The sequence below is a fragment of the Nipponia nippon genome, unplaced genomic scaffold (genome assembly GCF_047370975.1).
Source record: "Nipponia nippon isolate SJK-2023a ecotype South Korea unplaced genomic scaffold, ASM4737097v1 scaffold_3, whole genome shotgun sequence".
NCBI lineage: Eukaryota > Metazoa > Chordata > Aves > Pelecaniformes > Threskiornithidae > Nipponia > Nipponia nippon.
The window spans coordinates 10,293,127-10,315,035 of record NW_028262347.1 but is presented as its reverse complement, the minus strand read 5'-3'; the positions used below and the strand labels follow the sequence as shown (position 1 = coordinate 10,315,035).

General features: G+C 39.5%; 1 protein-coding gene across 1 annotated transcript in view; it reads right to left on the bottom strand.

The window, feature by feature from the left end:
* The window catches only part of SEMA3A (semaphorin 3A), a 175,258-nt gene that overhangs the window by 58,472 nt on the left and 94,877 nt on the right, over positions 1–21,909 (bottom strand). The window contains exons 5-6 of the mRNA XM_087765816.1: positions 13,429–13,522; positions 2,805–2,924 (exon numbers count right to left, since the gene is read on the bottom strand). Of these exons, the coding sequence (XP_087621942.1) occupies positions 2,805–2,924; positions 13,429–13,522 (214 nt within the window). The remainder of the gene's footprint in view (positions 1–2,804; positions 2,925–13,428; positions 13,523–21,909) is intronic.

Genomic DNA, 21,909 nt, shown 5'->3' with positions numbered 1-21,909 from the left:
AAGCAGTTTCAAGTTCCTGCTCTGAACCAAGTAAACATTAGCAAGGACTTATAATGGGTTGTCTCACCATCTAGCTATTAAACTCCAAGGGCATGAGGACTTCTCTTTGTGAGTTTGATCAGAACTACTGTTCTTATCCAGATTTCAGTATATATCCATTAGAATAATGGTTTTTAACCTGAGGCTAAGCACACTGTAGAAAGCAACTAGAAAAGCAAACCCACCACTACATAGCAATCCATGTCTTTACTAAAAAATGTATAAAGCTCTGCAAACTTAAGGTTCAAAACTATTTATACAGATCTTTAAGAAAGCAGAGTACACCTCATCCTTCAATAAGAGCTTATTTCATTAAAAGTATATCCACTTTAAATACAGGCAAACACAAAGCTTCTTTTATAATTATATTTAAAAAAGACAAATGACAACAGAAAAAAAAAAATCAAAGGACTGGCATGCCTGCAGAGTTTAAAACCCAAACAATTACCATTTTTGGATTTCCCTGTTAGATGCTGAAATTAGGAGTACTGTGTGGAAAGGCTGCCAGGACCTTATCACTGGGAAATTAACAGTGAAGTCTTAGAGCCTTTAATAGGAACGTTGTAGTGCAGATTTTAAGCCAACCTTTCCATATTAGGAATGCAAACTTATTAAGTTGCAATGGAGAGAGACATTTCAAAAATGTATTTAAGGATCATTCTTTATTAAATTATAGACAGTTATAAGAATAATTTCTAAAGGCCTCAGTTTGATTCTTACCTTTTTAAAATGAGCTTGAAACTTTCCATACAGGAATATAGTGTAAGAACTACACGTAGAGTTGAAAATCATCTTCACCCTGTGCTACAATAAATGCTGCCTTTCTACTTTTATGCTCATTTTGGACAACACACTAATTCTAGAGAGCTTGAGGTTCGTCAGCTCTTTATACCCAACTGTCTCTCCTCCCCATCTTGAACACAAAGCAGTTGTGGTTTCTCCACCCCGTCAGATGTAACCTTAGTGCTAATTTGGGAAAAGCAGTTCTCACATTTAGTGCTGAAAGACTGATAACTGAATCCACAAAGGAACGACACATTTTCAGCGATGAAGTACAGGGGCTGTGGACAATGGCTGTGCTTTCCCACTGCATAAATCCTCCTGACTCAGCTGTCATTGTGCAAATCTACTGCACGAAAGCAGATTTTGCTTGCATGATTGGTCTTTATGTCATCATGACTATCATAACAAAAGTGAGTGTTGTGTTATCTTTAACATATTATTACTCCACCAGGTACCAAGACAGATGCATATGTCTGTAACCCTTGTACTTTGCTGTCTCTTGAAGTCCAGAAATCTTGTCTATTATTACAATAAAATAAACAAATGAACAATATTTCTGGGTTACTGGGCAAGCACAGCCTGTGGAACCGAAATGTGATAGACCTGAATCTGTCCTCACAGCAGTACGCATGAATTATGACAAAACTAAATTTAACAGGACAAAAATCAAATTCATACAACTTGTCATATTAAAATACAGATTCATACAACTTGTCATATATACGTTTATCTGATACATATATCTAATGCATATATCATATATGGAGTTTACCCAACCTGCAATAGCACTTCATGGTTTTAATTATGAGTCAGGGATTGGTTTTGTCATGGATTGTATATACAGCTAATATGATAACCAGTGTGACACTGGAAGTTCCTGACTGTAGCTAATAAGAAACTGTGTTGTTAAAACATAGTCTGCTTTTACACATTAAAAATTTGCGTGAACAGTTTGCACTAAATTGCAAACCCACATAAGAAAACCTGGACCTCAGCACAGACATAAATAATGCGGCTAGGAGTGAAAAATATCTAAGAACAAAATACTTTGTGAATTCAAAAACAGGAGTGCAGATGCAAGCAGCGTGTACAGCAAAAGTGGCTAGTCAACTCTTCAAAAATTAAAATATAAATTAACTCAGAGTAACTACAGTTAGCATTACTGGCTCACTTAAATCAAATGTCAGCTTTTTCAAATGATGAATTCTCATTTCCAAAATGCTCATATCCTTGCATAGCTAAAGCCAAGTGTAATTCCATTTAAGTTATTGGAATTTTGTCTTCAGTAGAACTTGGACAGAGTAGTCAGATGCATTTTAAAGTATTTTAGTACAGGAAGCCAAAACCAGATTTTCTCTGAAACTATCCCTCTCTCCCCATACATCCAAATGACCAACTACAGGCCTGATTAGTAATATGCATACAACAATGGAAGCTATTCTGCCTTGTTAAACTATTGAATATTTTCAAACCCAGTAGTTTGGAATACTCAGGATCCTTTTCACTTTTCTCAAACTATTAACAACTCTGGCTGGCTCAGGAAGCTCTGCTGATTCACTTTCTGCTGGACTTTGGTGGCCAGTGTCAGATTCCCTTCAATCCAGTCAAAAATTAAAGCCTGTACAAGGCACAGTCCTGCCCAAGGCTCTGTAGCTACTTTGTGCTGACGTGTGGCTGATGCCTCCAGAAGCCTTGAGCTTCTATCCAACTTGCACCCTACAGCAATCTGCTCCTGTGGCACGACTGTGTTAGCCATAGTGTCAGTATGTGTTTTAAATTTAATCACACTCCACAAATCTCAATGTAATTAAAATAAAAATGCTTCTTTATAAATCACTTTTGATTAGTTTAACTGGTTTAAGACAAAATTCTGCTCCAAATAAAAGAAGGGTGTATATGTCACAGATGTTGCTAGAACGAAGCTGTGTGATAGTCTTTAATGGCTAGATGAACGAAACCGGATAAATGTATATTTTACATACCATTTAGCCACCGGGAGTCATGCTGCTCTGTTCTGATTGGATGATGATGCCCCAGAGTTCGGAAAATGGCAAAGTCCCTGCCCATGAAGTCTGCCGCTGTGCCAGAGTACAGTTCTCCATCTGTGGGAGGACGTAATTGTAAGCAACATTTCTCAATTTTCCAGTCATGGTAAGTCAGAGAAAGCTGTCAGTCCTATGTTTATATTACGCTAATAGGGATAATGAGAAAATTACAAAGCAATAAGCCATGTGCAATGTATCGTCATTGAAAATATATAATTAGACCCACTTTCTCACTGCAGAGCTTAACTGTAACCTCTCTCAAATGAGCTGTATCTCCCAACTGCTAGCGCAGCCACTTTTCACAAATATGTTTGGATTCATAGGCTGGAACAGTGACAGCTTGTACACCTATCCCTGGCAGGCAGTAGTATGCAGCCCCCAAAAAAACCTACCTAACTGTGAAGTTACTCTGTTTTGAACAAGAGTTTGGACTGGAGACCTCCAGAGGTTCCTCCCAACTTACTGGGTTTTTGTGACTCTGTGTTGGGAATTGGAGATTCCAGCTCATTCACTCTTGGTTCAGAAAGTCATCAAGTCCCTTGAATTTTTCATATAGAAAATGTCCTTTGGTTGATCTTTGGTTTTGTTTTGCTTTTTTTTTTTCCCCCCTTCTTTTTTTTCTCTGAAAACAGCATCTTCTACAGGAAAGACAGAACATGCCTTTCTTCTCCTGCCACCTTTGTAACTGTGATACTGGCAAAGGGCAACAGCTAAGGGAGAGAATAAATGAGATCATTCCATGCTACCTTGACCCCATGCATATCACAGTGAACAAGTGAATTAAAAATTGACCTATGATACTTCAGTCCATAAATGGCACATACAGAGCCTAGCTGGAGAAGAAACTCATAATATTAGAGTCCCAGTGTGCCCCTCCTCATCCAGCTAGAAGTAGCACAGAAAAGACAGAAAGACATAGTCTAAATTCAAAGGACCAGGTCAAGTTAAATACCTGCCGACTGGTAAAGAGAATAATAATATTAAGTACATAGCAATCACGCCCACAGAAAACAACCAGGGATCAAAGAACAACACGTATCTTTCTGGCATTAATGTAGAGCTTGTGCATGAAATTACTCTGAATTCAAATTGCTAAAAATGCATTTTTTAGGACTGTGCCCTTTTATATCCGTATGTGAAATGAGACACCCTACCCTATATTTTTAATATGGAATTGAAAAGTATTATTCCTTCCAACTGCTATTTTCAAGCTACCCATCGTAAATGGGTTTTCTGTAAAAAAGACAAGTTTGAGGATAAAATAACTCTTTAAGCTAAGGTAATAAATTTTTCATGGTCATGATGAACTCTACCATATCCTCATTTTAAAACATCCTTTAGGAACAAGTTCATCATTTTCATGGCAATTGTAGATATTTCCATGGTGGGACAACCATGTCCAAGCATGCCTACTGGATATCACTGGCAACTTTTCCCCAGAACACTGACACCATGAAATTATTAATTGAACCTACAGTGGCTCTGTACCATATGGTAGCCATGAAAGTCAGGATGGGTGAAAACATGATAGCAGAAAGGCATGGAATTGAATGAATTCACAGCAGAGATTAGAAGCAAATAGACCAGTCATGCCCAGCAGGAGGTGTAATCAGAAGTAAAACAGAACAGCATATCATTAATTAACAATTTATCATTCCTCTGTGTCATTTTTTACTTTTTTTAAAGGGGAGACAATCACTTAATTATAGTGATTATTATGTACAGGGTATGCAGCTGAGTTTTTAAAGAACATAAAACCTTTTTGCTTGTGAAAAAGGCTTTGATGCTGTGCTTAACCTTTCTTTAACCTTATCTTCATTTTCTTGTCTTTCAGTCCCTAGTGAGTTCTGATAAATCAATATGAATCAAAGGGGGAAAGAAAAAACCAACAAGCTCTATTTTGCTTCCTAGTTATCAGCAGATCTAAAGGTCAATCAAGAAAGAAAAAAATTCCATATTTAATACATTATTCAAATTAAAGTAAACATAGCTCAAAAACTCATTAAAATTATATATTTGCAATATTTATAATTGTAAGGTTTTTTGGCACCTCAGCTTCTAACTCAATATATAAACACCAGTGAAAGTAACGTATCTTCCAGATTTGACTTAATTCAACTCAAGACTATTTCATGCTACTAGGCTTTTGTGGCTGATACATTTTTGACAGTGGTGATAGTGTAAAAGTTTTGCCAATGGTGGGCTTCAGCATGTTCCAAAGGAGAAAGACTCTGTAGGAAACTAGCTGACTTCTCTTTGCTTGTTACTACAGCCCCTCCAAGTTTCAGTATACCTAGACCAATGCCTGCAGTTTGAACTGATTTGCTGTAGTCATGCAAATTTTGGCTTCTCCCAGATAGAAATACCAAGGAATACCATTTATTTTTGTAAGGCTTTAGATGATAATTTTTGCTAAATTCAGGGTGAGCCTTAAGTCATGTCCCAGATGTGCACATCCTTTGAGTTAGTACTATTCAAAAGCTATATGAGGATTTTGCCTCCTGTCTAGACAGAAGTACGTTCATCTTTGTTTCCCTATGCAGACCTTCTTTTGGACTGAAATTTACTCATTGCTGGTCTAGAAAATGATTCTTTTATGTCATGGATAGCCTTCACTTTGCTATTTCTGTTATCAGTAGTTTTAAAAGCAGTTTTCATTAACTTTAAGAAGAAAGTGGAAATGAACAGTTTGAAAATTGACAAACATTTCTCAAGGGGAAAGAATGAAGAGGAAAAACAAAAAAAAAGTTGCCACTTTTTATTTCCAGCCCAGCAGCATAAAGCAAGGACTGTCCAGAACAAGCTGATGGCCCTCGGCTGTTTGCATAGGAAAAAGCTCTATGTTTTGGACACAAACCTCTTTATTCTAAAGGAGTAGCATGTTGACATATGAATGCAAACAGAAATACATATTTTGACTAAATAAATATTTACTAAATGAAGAGAAAACAATTAAAGCCCGTAGTAATGTTTTCTTGGGGGAGGAATCATTTTCCTACATACTGTACTTAAGCAATATGAAACTGTGAACACCTCCCCAAGTTCATTAGATACAAAGATGTTAAAAACTAAGCAGTATACATTTATTTGCTGAATTGTTTCTATTCAGCTTTTAAAGAAGACTGCATTCTTAAAAAAAAATTTTGGAGAGTATGGAAGAGTAAGCTTCCTTTTTGAAAGAAATAAGAAAGTTGAATGGATGGGGAATATAGGCAAAACCAAGCCTTGGATGTCCTGATTGCTTTCACTGGTAAAAGGGTTCCTAAATGAAACCTGCTATCCTTGGTTAGTAGGTTTATTCACTAAAGTTAAGACTTTCAGACATACATAGTACTGGATTGACTTCATTCCTTTTAAAGTCAACAACTAAATCTTCCCAGAAAGTAGAATAAACTCTAAAATCCTGAAAGTCATATGTACTTAGTTAATTTCTAACAAATAAGATAGTAAAGTTCTTCCTTGGTGAGAAGCCACTGTATTTCAGATCACATTGTTCCTTATTTGGGAGTATTAAGGCACCTAAACTGATTTAAAAAATAATAATAACTAAGAAAAATTGTAACCTCTTTTTTAAAAAAAAAAAAAATCAGTGATACACAGGAACATAAATAGCTTTGAGGATTCTGGATCATCAGAGCTTTTGAAAATCCCAAAGGGTCATTTCCTAAAGTACAACTGACTGACAATGGGACAACACTGTCTCCTTCTCTGAAGTTTTTTCAACTATCCCAATACAATTGCTTTAGACTAATACATTCAGTGATAATTTTCTCCTGTCATTGCATTCTTTGAAAACCCTGCTGCCTCTCATTTTCCTCCTGCTCTGGAATACACACGAGTGGTGCCCAGGGACTGCTTAGTCTCTACATTTTCACACACTAGCCCACTCGAATGGAGATTGTTTAGTTAGCAGCACATAGATGGGAATGGCTGAATAATGTCTTACAGTACTAGGAACTAGTTATATCATGTTCCCAGCTGGCGTTTACTTTAGAGTAGAATAGCAATAACTACCTTTAATGAACAACTCTTAAAAAAATAATGAAAAATGTTTGCAGGTGGATGGAACAAGGAATGTATACTGGAAAAACACTGGAACAATTTAATAATGATGAACTGTTTGTTTTGGTTTTGGGTGTTTTTTTCAAATACTATTGATTTTTTTTTTAGGAGAGAGGGAAAACTGAAGATCCTTTTTATGCTTATAAGTGTTGCTTTAGGCTGAAATATAAAATAAGAATCCTTTAATAGCACTAATGGCTATTAAAGATCTTAGGTTACTTTTTGCAAACTAACCTTGGTGTTTTGCCCAAATTCCAGCTTGGGTAATTACATTTCACTTACCTAAGATTTACCTTCTAGTTACAGAGTCAAGACATACTCTCCTTCCACACTTTGCAAAATCTGTTTAGTGTTTCTGATGAATAACAGAGGCTATTTTTCCCTCCTGTATTTAACCACATAAATTACTCCTATTTCTCAGCCTTCTTTTATCTTCCTGATAGTTACATTGTGTTACTAATTATAACATTGCATTTTAATGAGTGCTGGGTAATTGTTTTACACAGTTGCCCTCTTGAACCTAAGATAAACCATGGTTGCTTGTGAAGACAAATAATTCTGGGGCCAGGAGTAGCTGAGCTATCATTCAGCTCAGGAAAAGGGAAGAAGCAGTCCATCCATGTTCTTCTTGGTGTGAGGCACTTGTGGTCAAGAGGCTTCTCTGGCCTTCATAGACCTTCACTGCTACCTACTTCAGAGAGCAGTTGAACCAAACCTCTCTATGCAGTCATCACTCAGCCAGTTCATTCCCTGTTCCTCACCTATTTTGGGGGGAGGCAATTATTTTCCCTTGGGTCATCACTTCACCATAAAATTTATGTTTTTTTGGCAATGATAAGAGTAAGTCATTGTGAACCAGTGGTGAATCTGGTGTACACTTTCTGAAATATCAGGGAAACCTCTGCAATAAAGGATTGAAGTAAATGCAACATTATAATCAGTAACATAATATGACTGTGAGGTAGCTGTGAGGCAGAGAAGAAAGGGTATTCATGTTCAGGATGCAGGAATGTTAATTTTAGCTTCACTCTGAGTTTTGTATAAGTTACCGAAGTAGAAATTAATCACTGGCTTTGAATGTTGAATTTGCGCCATTTTCTATAGTGCTAATACACCTGTGGCTCTAATTGAAGCCTGATTAACAACAAAATATCATGCTCAGTCTAGTGTTTATTAGGAGGAAAAATACATGGAGTGAAAATTATAGTAGTAGGGAGTGGGCTCAAGAAAGCAAAGATGTTTAAAGCCATGCAATCTAAGCCAAGGGAAATAAGATAATCATATTTGTGCCGGACTGACTGAAAAAAAAAAGGAATGTGAAAAGCTAGACGCTGTTGACTTTGTGCAGTTGCATACCGGGTATACCATGTAATACTGGCTTATCATCATTCTCTTTCTTTATTGCATATTAAAGTAAATAGTAAAGCCATTCCCTTGAGAGTAGCTCTGCCACAAATTCAAGTTGCTCCAGGCACTAATTTATACACTGGCCTTTTACACACACATTTTTTTCCTTTCTGTTTGTACAAGGTACAAGTTGGAGCAAGATGTGGACGTCTGTCTTGTTTTTCCTGTTAAAAAGTGCATGTCCCCAGGGTAGCTCATCACCTGTGATCATTAGGGGGTTTGAAGATCAGGAAATGAGGCACACTCAAGACTAAATTTTTGTTGCTGTCTATTTTGAATAGCTTCATTTTTAAATGTCATGTAAATATAATATGGGTAGCTGGTATGCAAGACCCTAGACTAGCAATATAGACAAAGTCCTGGAGAAGACAGTGTATCTGGTTATGTGTCATTTCCCAAAGACTTCTAACATACGAGAATCTGCAGTGTTCTGAAACTATTGTTGTCCCTTGGGTTTCAAGTTGTAATAAATTGCCAGAAAGTTACATGTTAAGGATAAAGTAGCTACACCTGTGCAGAGTTGTTAGTGAAAGAAGAATCTAATTTGTCTCACTCTTAATTTCTTCTTACAAAACATCTTTTTGCCTTTTTCGTGAAGGAGCAGGAAGAACAATGAACAAAATCCAATTAGATAAGTTAAATCAATTAGATAAATTCGATCAATTGGATTAGTTCAATCAGATTAACACAGTCCAGGTGCTCTATACTTACATATTCCATGCAATTAAGTATTACTAATTCAAAAATACTTAATTTATTGAAATCTCTCTGTTCTGGCAAGGAGTTTAATTATATTCACTGTTGGATAGATCTCTTCAGCTGAAACATCATCTTAAGGCCTAGACCTGTGAACGCTTGTGTATCTCCAGCTCACATGCAGGTACAATTGGGTGATAGACCTTCCTTGGCAGCAAAACTCATGTAAGAAATTACTTATTCCTACTCTCTCTTTGCTCTCAGCTCTGCTGGTGCAACAGTCAGTGAGGCCAGTCTGTGAACTATTAAAATACCTCCAGAGTCACCTAGCTCTGGGGAGGAGAAACACTTTGCAGAATCAAGGTCCTACAGAGTTATAAAGTGGCTCTTGTGATACTGGATTCTTGGTTTACGCACACCTTGTTTTTCAAGACAACTGGGTCAACCGCCAAAAACTTGCCCACCGGCACACACAGAAAGGAGCCGGGCCAATAATGCAGAAGAATGGACGGTTGCAACAGCAAGGACCAGCAGGAGGAAGAGACTTCCCCCAAAGCCTGAGGTGCCCTTGCAGAACCGCTTCACTGCTCTGCAGACTGAAGAGGAAAGACTCATCACACCAGGAGAGACACTGGCGCTGAGCAAGGCAGCCCGATCTGCTCCCCATATAACAACCAGTGCAACTAAGAAAAGGTGATGGGTGATAGTAGTAGGCGACTTGCTTCTGAGAGGTATGGAGGCACCCATTTGCTGACTGATGCACTCTCTAGAGAGGTGTGTTGTTTACTGCGGGCTCATATCAGGGATGTCACTGAGAGACTACCAAGCTTTGTACAGTCCACTAACTATTATCCACTGCTGTTGTTTCATGTGGGCACCAGTGATATAGCCAGGAGCAGACTGAGGGGTATCAAGGATTACAGAGCCTGGAAGAGGTGGAAGAGACTCTGGAGTGCAGGTAGTTTTTTCATCAGTCCTCCCGGTCAAAAGGAAAGGGTTTGAAAGGGCCAGCTGAATCTGGCAAATCAACAAATGGTTACAGAACTGGTGCCACAGCCAGGGGTTCAGCTACTTAGACCATGGGACTCGCTTTGACAAAGCTGGTCTGCTAGAGACTGATGGGGCCCATCTGTCAGAGAAAGGGAAGAGCATCTTCGGTCATAGGCTTGCCAAGCTGGTGAAGAGGGCTTTAAACTAAAGTTGCCAGTGGAGGAGAACCTTAATCCATCCCACTCCTCCCAGTTTGACGTCAGTGCCAGCAATAGATGCCCAGAGCCTGGAGAAGGATCACAGGTCAGCAGGAGAGCACCTGAAGAGCAGCACAAAGGAATTCCAGCCACTCCAGCCAGTAAGTCAGCTTCGTTGTGGCCCAACTTAAATGCCTTAAATGCAAACGTACATAGCATGGGGAATAAACACGAGGAGTTAAAGATGTGTGCATGTCTGCAGGGCTATGGTCTTATTGGCGTCACGGAGACTGACGGGATGGCTCCTATGATTGGAGTGTTGGAATGGAAGGATACACACTTTTTAAGAAGGACAGGCTGGAGAGATGAGGAGGGGGTGTCGCCCTCTATGTCAGTGATCAGCTCGAGTGCATGGAGTTCCACCTGGGGATGGATGAGGAGCCCACCAAGAGCTTATGGGTCAAGATTAAAGGGAGGGCAGGGACAGGTGACATCGTAGGGGTCTGCTACAGGCCAGCTGACCAGAAAGACCGAGTGGATGACACCCTCTATTGACAGACAGGAGCAGCCTCACGTTCACAAGCCCTGGTCCTCATGGGGGACTTCAACCACCCCGATATCTGTTGGAGGGACAACACAGCAGGGCAAGCAGTCTGGGAGGTTCCTGGAATGGGTTGATGATAATTTCCTTCTCTAAGTGATAGAGGAGCCAACAAGGAGAGGTGCTATGCTGGACCTTGTTCTCACCAACAAGGAGGGGCTGCTGGGGAATGTGAAGCTCAGGGGCATCCTTGGCTGCAGTGACCATGAAATGGTGCAGTTCAAGATCCTTAGGGCAGTGAGGAGGGTGCACAGCAAGGTCACTACCCTGGACATCAGAAGAGTAGACTTTGGCCTCTTCAGGGATCTGCTTGGTAGAGTACCATGGGATAAAGCCCTGGAGGGAAGTGGGGCCCAAGAAAGCTGGTTGCTATTCAAACTTCACCTCCTCCAAGCTCAGGAGCAATGCATCCCAACAAAGAGGAAGTCAGGCAAAAATGCCAGAAGGCCTGCATGGATGAACAAGGAGCTCCTGGACAAACTCAAACACAAAAAAGAAGCCTAGGAAGCAAGGACAGGTAACCCAGCAGAAACACAGAGAAATTGTCTGAGCAGCCAGGGATCACATTAGGAAAGCTAAAGCCCTGATAGAAATAAATCTGGCCAGGGACGTCAAGGGCAACAAGAAAAGCTTCTATAGGTATGTTGGTGATAAAAGGAAGACTAGGAAAAATATGGACACTTTCCGGAAGGAAACAGGAGACCTGGTTACCTGCAATATGGAGAAGGCTGAGGTACTCGATGACTCAGTCTTCACTGGCAAGTGTTCAAGCCACACCGCCCAACTTGCAGAAGGCAAAGGCAGGGACTGGGAGAATGAAGAACCACCCACTGTAGGAGAAGATCAGGTTTGAGACCATCTAAGGAACCTGAAGGTGCACAAGTCCATGGGACCTGATGAGATGCATCTGTGGGTCTGGAGGGAACTGGTGGATGAAGTTGCTAAGCCACTATCCATCATATTTGAGAAGTTGTGGCAGTCCGGTGAAGTTCCCACTGACTGGACAAGGGGAAACATAATCCCCATTTTTAAAAAGGGAAAAAAGGAAGACCCAGGGAACCACAGGCCAGTCAGTCTCACCTCTGTGCCTGGCAAGATCATCGAGCAGATCCTCCTGGAAACTATGCTAAGGCACATGGAAAATAAAGAGGTGATTGGTGACAGCCAACATGGCTTCACTAAGGGCAAATCGTGCCTGACAAATTTGGTGGTCTTCTATGATGGGGTATAAGGGAAGAGCAACTGACATCATCTACCTGGACTTGTGCAAAGCATTTGACACTGTCCCGCACGACATTCTTGTCTCTAAATTGGAGAGACATGGATTTGATGGATGGACCACTTGGTGAATAAGGAATTGGCTGGATGGTTGCACTCAAAGCCTTGCGGTCAACAGCTCAATGTCCAAGTGGCGACCAGTAATGAGTGGTGTTCCTCAGGGGTCGGTATTGGGACCAGCACTGTTTAACATCTTTGTTGGCGACATGGACAGTGGGACTGAGTGCACCCTCAGCAAGTTTGCCAACAACACTAAGCTGTGTGGTGTGGTCGACACACTGGAGGGAAGGGATGCCATCCAGAGGGACCTTGACAGGCTGGAGAGGTAGGCCCGTGTGAACCTCATGAAGTTCAACAAGGCCAAGTGCAAGGTCCTGCACGTGGGTCAGGGCAATCCCAAGCACAATACAGGCTGGGTGGAGAATGGATTGAGAGCAGCCCTGAGGAGAAGGACTTGGGGGTGTTGCTTGATGAGAAGCTCAACATGACCCAGCCATGTGTGCTTGCAGTCCAGAAAGCCAACCATATCCTGGTCTGCATCAAAAGAAGCGTGACCAGCAGGTCAAGGGAGGTGATTCTGCCCCTCTGCTCTGCTCTCATGAGACCCCACCTGGAGTACTGCGTTCATCTCTGGGGCCCCCAACATAAGAAGGACATGGACCTGTTGGGGTGAGTCCAGAGGAGGGCCATGAAGATGACCAGAGGGCTGGAGCACCTCTCCTGTGAAGACAGGCTGAGAGAGTTGGGGTTGTTGAGCCTGGAGAAGAGAAGGCTCTGGGAAGACCTTATAGCAGCTTTCCAGTACCTGAAGGGGGCCTACAAGAAAGCTGGAGAGGGACACTGGAAAGCTGGAGAGGCCATGTAGTGATAGGACAAGGGGTAATGGCTTTAAACTGAAAGAGGGTCAATTTAGATTAGATCTAAGGAGGAAATTCTTCACTATGAGGGTGGTGAGGCACTGGAACAGGTTGCCCAGAGAAGTTGTGGATGCCCCATCCCTGGAAGTGTTCAAGGCCAGGTTGGATGAGGCTTTGAGCAACCTGGTCTAGTGGAAGGTGTCCCTGCCCAAGGCAGGGGGGTTGGAACTAGGTGATGTTTAAGGTCCCTTCCAAGCCAAACCATTCTGTGATTCCATGATCATTATGTTCCTTATTTAATGTATATTCACCTTCAAACTGTATTAAATAATGAAACCACAATGACTTTAGCCTGGAAATAAAATTCATAAAAGAAAGCCCTATCATAGGTGCTGCAAGGAGAAAAAAAGCAGAAAACTGACGATTATTTACAATGAATGCATGTCTCATTGAACTTGTATTGTGGCACCTACCTACTAAAAGAGAAGCTGTCAGCAGTTTAGGATCATAAGGGCTTTTCCCTCGGCCATTTTCGAAATGTGAATCTTCCATTCTAAAAATGTTGTCCTGTGGGGTGAGGAAAAAGGAAGAAAAAGAAACATTATTTGATGAAAGAATACTAAAAATAAGTTGAACTAAGCAGAGTGCAGTATGTATGATTCATACTGGGGTTTGTGGCTTCAGGGAAGTCAAATTACACTAGGTGAGGATCTGGCAAAAGTGCCTACCTTCTAATCAGTATTGTGCTGAAGGCTAGTCAAAGCAGAAATACACATGCAGAGCTTGTGTCTCATCTATTCTACTTCAGATGAATTTGCATAGCTTCATTGAATTGTTTCTGCTTTCACTGAGAATATGTCTGAGTAATAGTAACTGAAGAAGCTGGAGTTTGAAACTTTTGTCTGAAAAAAGACAAAACCTATTTTTCACTGACTATACTTTTCTGAAATATCCTGCAAGTGTAGATTAATGCATAATGCAATACTAAATTCTGCTTTTCCTAATGTGACTACTTAGTGACTTACTGTTTCATGCATCCTCAAATTAAATTTTAACTGCATCAGGAGAGCTTTTTTTTATTTTTCAGTACTACGCAACAAAACTTTTAAAACATACAGGCTGAGGGCAAAGCATATGGGGATATAAACCAAGATTAAAAAGGGCCTCAGTCAACAGTAACTCAAATCAAGGTCAGTAAATCCAAAGCAATGGGCTTTTCAGTACATTTAATTACTTTAATTTTAACTGGGGGAACAAATCTGCCAATCAATTTGAATAGTGTGTTTATCTTACATTTTGCACTGAGGGTGAAACCAGAATAATAGATGCTTTTTGCAGAGTAGACTTCTACATTGACAGAAGACTTGTGGAGGCCACGCCAAAACCTGAAATCTCCATTTCCCACCTGCACTGTGGTTAATTTGCACTGACACCTAACTAAGTCAAGGAGCCCCAAAACTGGGACAACCCCTACCCCCAACAGTTTCTCTAGTTACTTAGGCATTTGCACCCAGTTCTCAGTTGCTTATACCTAAAAATTCTCTATGAGGTAGATGCGGAAGGACTTCCTTTAACCAATATTTGCAGGACCAAGTAGCTTAGGCTGTAATAGGAACTACAGCTTGATACAGTCTCTTTTTGTCTTACTGACTAATCAGAGATTGGTCATCTGTTTTAAGAAAATAAACAAAAATAAATATCAGAATATATATCTAAAATGTATGTGTTGGTAGTAGAAAGCAACTAAGATGTTACAATATTTTCCCCTATTTATTTCATAAGAGATCAGCTCTTTACCTCTATTCTCAAGCACTTACTGCTTCCACAGACTATCTCAAGCCTCCCCCCCCCGCCTTTATTATTCTCATCATCCCTTTCCAAACACAGAATCATAGAGCTCCTGGCTGGAAGGGCTCTTTAGATGTCATTAAGTCCAGGAAGACTTGAAAGAAGACTATTGTCAACACAGGGTATGGTCAGTTTTGGTTTTGTCTTGCCAAGCCATGACAACCTTCAGGAATGGAAATTTTATAACCTTTCTGGGCAACTTCCATTGCCCTCTTAGTGAAGAATTTTTTTCTAAACTGAACCTTCCCAGGAACAACTTGTGACTTTTTGTCCTTATTATATCATCCGCAATGATGGCAAAGATGCAAACAGATGGCAAAAGCATCCATCATAACTACCCTTCAAGCAGTTATAGACTGTTCCTAAGCTGCCCATTCAGCTTCACTTCTCCTCACTACGTCTCAGGCTAGAACTTCATGAAAGCTTAAATAACGTGTAAACGCCAGAGTCTTACATTGCCCTGTGCTCGCAATCAAAAGTCTCAAAATTATGCACAATAGTTTCACCCTCAAGGGCAACACTCCAGTGCTTAGTGCTGGAGACTTGGCACTCCACAATGCTGTGGAGGATGCAAAAAAATATCAACAACTCAAATTTTATTCAGCAATTGCTTTAGTAATGTTTTTTTAATGTGAAGATCATTCAGGCAAATAGCTGATGTCTTTCTCATGAGCAGTGAATTCAAGTATTTGGAAGCAGCGCTCTCCCTGGCACCCTGCCTTCCCCATCTTGCTCGTTCATACTGAATCCAGGCATGGGCCAGGCCAGTGACCAAACATATTTCCAAATGGTATTATTTTAAACCTATTGAGTCCATGTTTCTGTAAGTGGGTCACAGGCTATAGTTTTTATTACAGCCTTGTTCAATTACATCATGCAAGCATATATCTGTGTGTGTGTATTACATATTTTCAAAGGAACATCAGAAGGACTTCACATTTCACTCCATTTACTGGAGAAAAAGGTGAAGGGAAAATGGACTGTTAGCAGAATGGTCTATTTGGAGGGGCCTACTGCACTGTGAGATAAAAAGTTTGGACACAACTTTGTGAAGTTTGATCCCAGAATTCAAGCTCAATCTCCTAAGGCATGTTCTTGTAGATGTAGCCTGCCTGATTATGTTTATACAGTCATCCTGTATCTGTAATATCTTTCACAGTATTAAATTTCTTTCTTTCCCTCTGTCTTTCTTTCTGTTTCTTAATAGTCCAGACACATTCCTTGCTTCTGTCCAATTTTCTGACTTTGCTCCTTCTAACCACAAATGAATAAATAATGAAAAAGAAAACTGTTTTTGAAATTCTGCTGTAGGGTCCATATCTAGATCTTGCACAATAAATAAAAACGGTAAATTGAGGAGAGTGCTATACCTCAACTACAATAATAGAAAATGGCACTAATTCTACAACCCATTATTGAAAAATGTTATTATCAATCTACGTTTTCTTGGGATTTCTTCTTAGTAGATGATAATTGCTCAACCTGCACACCAATGGATATTTGATAAGGCTATAAAGTCAGTGGCATGACAGTTAAAGCAGAATATATTCCCAAAATAATCCTATGTGTCATTATAAGACAAATAGGAAACAGATGTGGAAAGTGATTTGGTGTAGGAAGGATCTGATTTTTTACTGTATTCTTCTGGTTTATGTCACTGTAACTCTACTGATATTGGTGTGTAGCAGGCAAGAAAGAGTGGAGAACTGGGTCAGCGTAAGTCAGAGATGATCTACTCTTCTCTTTGTGGTTGTGGACTAAAACATTTGAAATAAAAGACATGACAGGGAAATCCCACGGTGTTTTCATATTTCAGTTAAAATGCAATGTAGAGACATGTACTATAAGTTTCCAAATGTATGGCCAAGTAATAATGACAATAAATACATCACTGTTAAGTGCCAAATAAATGTATCATGGTTAGTTTGAGGCCCCAAGGAGATTTGATAAACATGCTATAGGAAGTCTAACCTGTCACAAATAGGGCAACTTGCCCAAATAATTTTTTGTGTGCTGATGTCAAACTACCTCTACCTACAAACCAACAATAAATACAGGCAACAAAGGAATAAACTCTTTTCAATGTACTTCCCCATCCCCATTTTAAAAACCTAGAAAGCAATATGACTAACGATAGGTACTTGATCATACTAGTCACTGGTCTGTGGCATTTGCATCCAAATTCTGCCCTGAGATGCCGTAACAGCAAGAGATGAGATGAGAAGTCAATGTCAATATTTGAGGGTAAAATTTCATCTCTTCATTTTTTATAAAAGGTATGCTTGATCATTTTCCAGAGAGTTAGCCTCCATGTCAAACTGGAAACTCAGGTTATGCTCCTGGTGTTGTAAGTCCTGTCCACCTAATTTACACCTCAAAACCTGTGTGGAGGCAACAGAGGGAGTGAGGGCAGCCCTTGAGTAATGACTCAGGGCCAAAATCAGTCTGCGTGGAGCTAGCAAAGACCAAGGCTTTGCTCGGAGGCTTAGAGGGACTTTGGACTGTGTGAGTGTGGCCTTCTCTTGCACAGTACAGCCAAGAGCTTTTAGCTGGAAAGAATGCACATTATTCGCTCTCAGAAAAAAATCTGATCAGTTTATAGTTTTGCTGCCTCTTGGGCTTTACAGTTAATTGAAGGCAAAGAAAGATACTGCAGTGAGTCAGCAAATACTCTAGCCATAAAAAGCAAGAAAAACTGTGTATTCACCGAATGATCACTGTTTCAAAATTTTGTGAGTGCTATTATATCATCAAAGACAGGAATTCATGACAAAGGAAGCCTGCCAGGCTGGAGGAAATTTTCTAGAAATGCAAAAAGAAAAAAAAAATATATCCAAAGAAAGGCCTTTGTTAACTTAACAACAAGTCCAATTTATTGTCTAAAACCCTTCTTTAGTTTCACTGGCAGCCTGAAAGGACATTACAATGTATTTCAAACCTCTTTAAGGATCCTCGTAGCTAAAAACCTTGCAGTAGCATGTTTTATTTAGTTGGTGCTGGGTTATTAAACTCTATGTTTATATCTCATTGATGCTTCTCTGTAATCCATAATAAAACTACTGAAAATGAGAGATTATTTAGGTCTTGAAATTCCACAAACTCATAAGGACAACAGCTGACTGCAAGCTGAAGTTACAGTCACACAACTGCTGGCTCATGGTATGGCATGAATTGTTTCATCTTTGTGTGGTGGGAAGTTATGCTTCTGGCTCCTTAAAACATGTTTTCCTGTAGCACATAGCATGAGAGATAGCAAGACTCAGCCAGAAAGAACTACAGGTCAGTCATGGAAATGAACGTAAAAGTTACTGTGATTCCCATTCTTTAGCCCTATGATCTGACATTTTAAGGCTCTAGAGATTCACTTTCAAATTGCTGAAATATGGTTGAAATAATGCCCCATATCATGATACTGAGTGGTGACAAGATACGGCTATTTGACAAGACTTATTTTATATCTTGCTATTCGATAGCTTCAGTCAGCCAGTGTACCAATACGATATAATGTTACGTATACATATAAACATACATATACCAACTGTATACCCATATATACATATATATGTGTATATACCCGATATGATAACTTTTTAAACCATTTTTTATATCTCTGTCAGCAGCTAGCCCATCCAGAACTGTCTCAACAAAATAAGGACAAGAAAGATGAAAGCATACACTAGTTAGTTTTGGTAAAAAAAAATATTAGAAAAAAAAAAGTCTTCTTTCCCAATTTAGTACTATTTCTGGCTTGTGAGAAAACGTGTGGTTAGTGGGGAAGAGCTAACCTACCAGAATGGACAATGACTGCTGAGTTTCAGGGTGATTTTTTCCTGAAACTTTTCTGGCAATTCACAGAGAAACTGTCCCAGAATTGCTGAGCCTAATGCAGCGAAACCACTGCCGGTCAATAATGAATCAATGCAGTGCAAGCAATTGACCTGAAGAGGCTGTGTTGATGGAGTGTGCACAGCTACTAAGATGTTACTGGTTTAAATTATAAAACATGGAAGCTATAGAGAGGTTTGACAACAGTGATGCTCCCCAGCTGTTCTACTGCAATTGAATGAACTCATATCCTTACTCTTGTAACCCCCAAACCATAAATAGAAAGGAGCACATCTCCGGGGTATCTTCCAGGGGCTAACTGATCTCCACAACAAGCTGCCGAACAATAACATGGGATGGTCCAGAAACATTCAAGATGCCAAGAGCCTTCGGAATTAATGCATCCTTTGTTTAATAAAAAAGGTAGAGTTGGTCACAGCTGTGAGCTTTACTGATCTCTTGCTGTTCTCACAAACTCTTGTACTACCATGAAGCATTTTATAAGACAAATAAATTGGGGGGGGGGGGACGGGGGGGGGGGACGGGGACGACACACGACACACACCCACAAAACACCAGAAAAAAATAACCCCAAAAGATGGCCAGAGTGGAGTACCTGGAGTATCTGGAGTATGACATTGCACTGGGAAGGAGTATCCATTTGGAGGACTTTAAGGCCAATGGTAATGTCTCTTAACTGAGTCAGAAGTTGCTGGCATTGAAATATTGTGTTCTTTGTGTTATTATTCAGTGTTGGTGATAACAAAAGGAAAGCCCCACTTCCAATTCAGAGAAAAACTTTCGGACATGTTAAGGTTTGGATTTATCCCCTCTACATAGAGGCATTAACTGGGGTGGCTAAATTCGCTGCCCTAGTCACAGTCAGCAGAAGGCAACAGGTTCCTCTGGATGCTGAGTCAGACCAACACAGAACTGCCGTTCCCAAGGGCAAGACCTCTCTTCATTAACTGTAGAGGAAGCTTCATATGAATTTAAGTCTGAGCTAAGAGTCTTTCTGAAATGAACACTGCTGAGGCAGCTGATTGGAGACACCTGACTTTGCAAAAAGATGCTGGTGGTTTCGTTGTTTGTTTTCTTTTTTTTTTTTCCTTTTTTTTCTTCTTTTTTCTTTTTTTCTCCCCTCCAATATAGTAATTTCAGTGAATTTTTTATCTTCCTCTTGCCCAATACAACTTTCTGTGCACACAGTTTATGACTATATCAAGGATATTTCACAGAGTCTTTTAAGTACATTTCACTCTATGAGAAATGATTTATTTATGAATTCTGTTACTTTTCAAGAATAATTTTAAGTGGAACAACTGTGCAGGATATGGCCATGTTGTTCGTGTTATTATATTTCCTATTTCACACTTAATCTATTGAGTCATGAAAACTGTTAAATATGAGGACTTTGGTTTCAGGTTTGGGAATCATGCTGTTATGGAACTTTTAATAAGAAACTTTTATTAAAGTCATCCCCATGGAATGCTTTATTTTTAAAAAAGTGCAAGTGCAAATAAATATAATGTGAGAAATTATGCAAAAAATACAAATATTAAAACAAATGTAAATGTTGAGGCAAGTGGTAACCATTGGGGAAATAAGTGAAAAGTGATTGAAGCAATAATGCAACTGTTTTAAATCATTAATTATTAAAAAAAAAAAAAAGAAAAAAGAAAAAAGAAAAAGAAAAGAAATACATACAACAGGTTTCTGACTTTCAGTGTTCAGGCTCCATATGCTATAGGGTTTTTACCTGCGCACATCTGGGGGATACTGGGCTCTGGAATCACCTTTATTATGTTTTGTTTTTCCAACTTGAGGCTTAGCAGAATTGAGTTATCGGAAACCAGTTTTAAAACCCTGTGGGAAATCACTCTAAGTGACAGATCTTTAGTAAAATGCTGTTCCCAAGGAAAGGTCTTCAGCTTCTGTAGAACCTGGAATTGAAACTCTCTTGGGCTGCTGTGATGTGCTAAAGGGGATGGAGAAGGAACTTTATTGAAAAACGTTTACCTGCAAAACTGATCATGAGCTCCTAAGAAGATCTGCCCACCTCTCTGTGCCTGCCCTCAGGCAGCTTGCCCAGCTTCTTGATCACTGCAAGACCTCTCAAACAGTCTCTCCATTATTCTGTGTCCTCTTTTTCAGACCCAGGAAATACTGTTTCCACTGAGCCACTCTACCTGTAGATATTCACTGAAATTTTGGTACCTGAAAATCTTATTTTTAATGTTGAGATAAAAGAGCTGTTGAGATGACATCCAGCTCCATGTTTCATTCTGTAGATTAAAGAAAACAGAACAGAGCTCTTGATTTCTGTTTCTCCTTTTATCCCAATGTCACTCCTAATGGAAAGTTTTCCTGGCTTACAATGTTCAGAAGATGCCCTAAGATGCAGGAGACAACTCTGGTAAGCACAAGTTTTGAAAACTTGTCTCCCTAAACTAAGCTGAATTTGGACAACTCAACCCTTTCAATAGCTCTCTTTCAGTCAAATATCGTGTCCCACATTTTTCTGCTTTCTTCTGAAATTAAATGAATTAATATTTATTAAGTTACCATAAACCTTCACAAAAAGGGATATGTTTCATATCTATCTATCTATCTACCTACCTGTCTATCTATCTACATAATTATAATTCAATGAATTTAATGAAAGGGAAAACATAGCCAAATGGGCTGTTCAGGAACAGCTGGTTCAATCTATTCATTATTCCTAGTTTATGGTCTGTAAGTGTTTCCGCTTCTGACTGGAAGACAAACCAAGTGTCAACGTCAAATAGTGAAGACTTGTTCACACCTGAACATACTAGTTTGCATACTAATATTGGTATTTATATGAAGAATAGCCTCTTTTAAATAACTGTGCAACATATGTAAATAAAAGGAGGGCAGGCACAGTCAAACTGAGCAGCTGTTCAAAAAAGAAGTATATGTTTGTGAACTTGGTTTTGCAATATTTCACAAGCTAGACACCAGATGTACCTGACATTCATGCAACAGTTTTTTGGGTTTGTGTGGTGTTTTGTTTTGTTTTTTTTTTCCCTAATGATGTCATCTACCTATTTACACCAATTTTAAAGCACTGCCTAAATACATATTCTGGATAAAATATTGTTATAATTCTGGATAATACAAATAAATGAGCAGACATGAAAAATATCAAGGAATTTCATTATGGTGTCATTATATTATTTATCCCTTTAGAAAAACTTGCAAATACAGAGTGATTAGGAAAAAAAAAACAACCCAAAACAAACCAAACACACAATTAA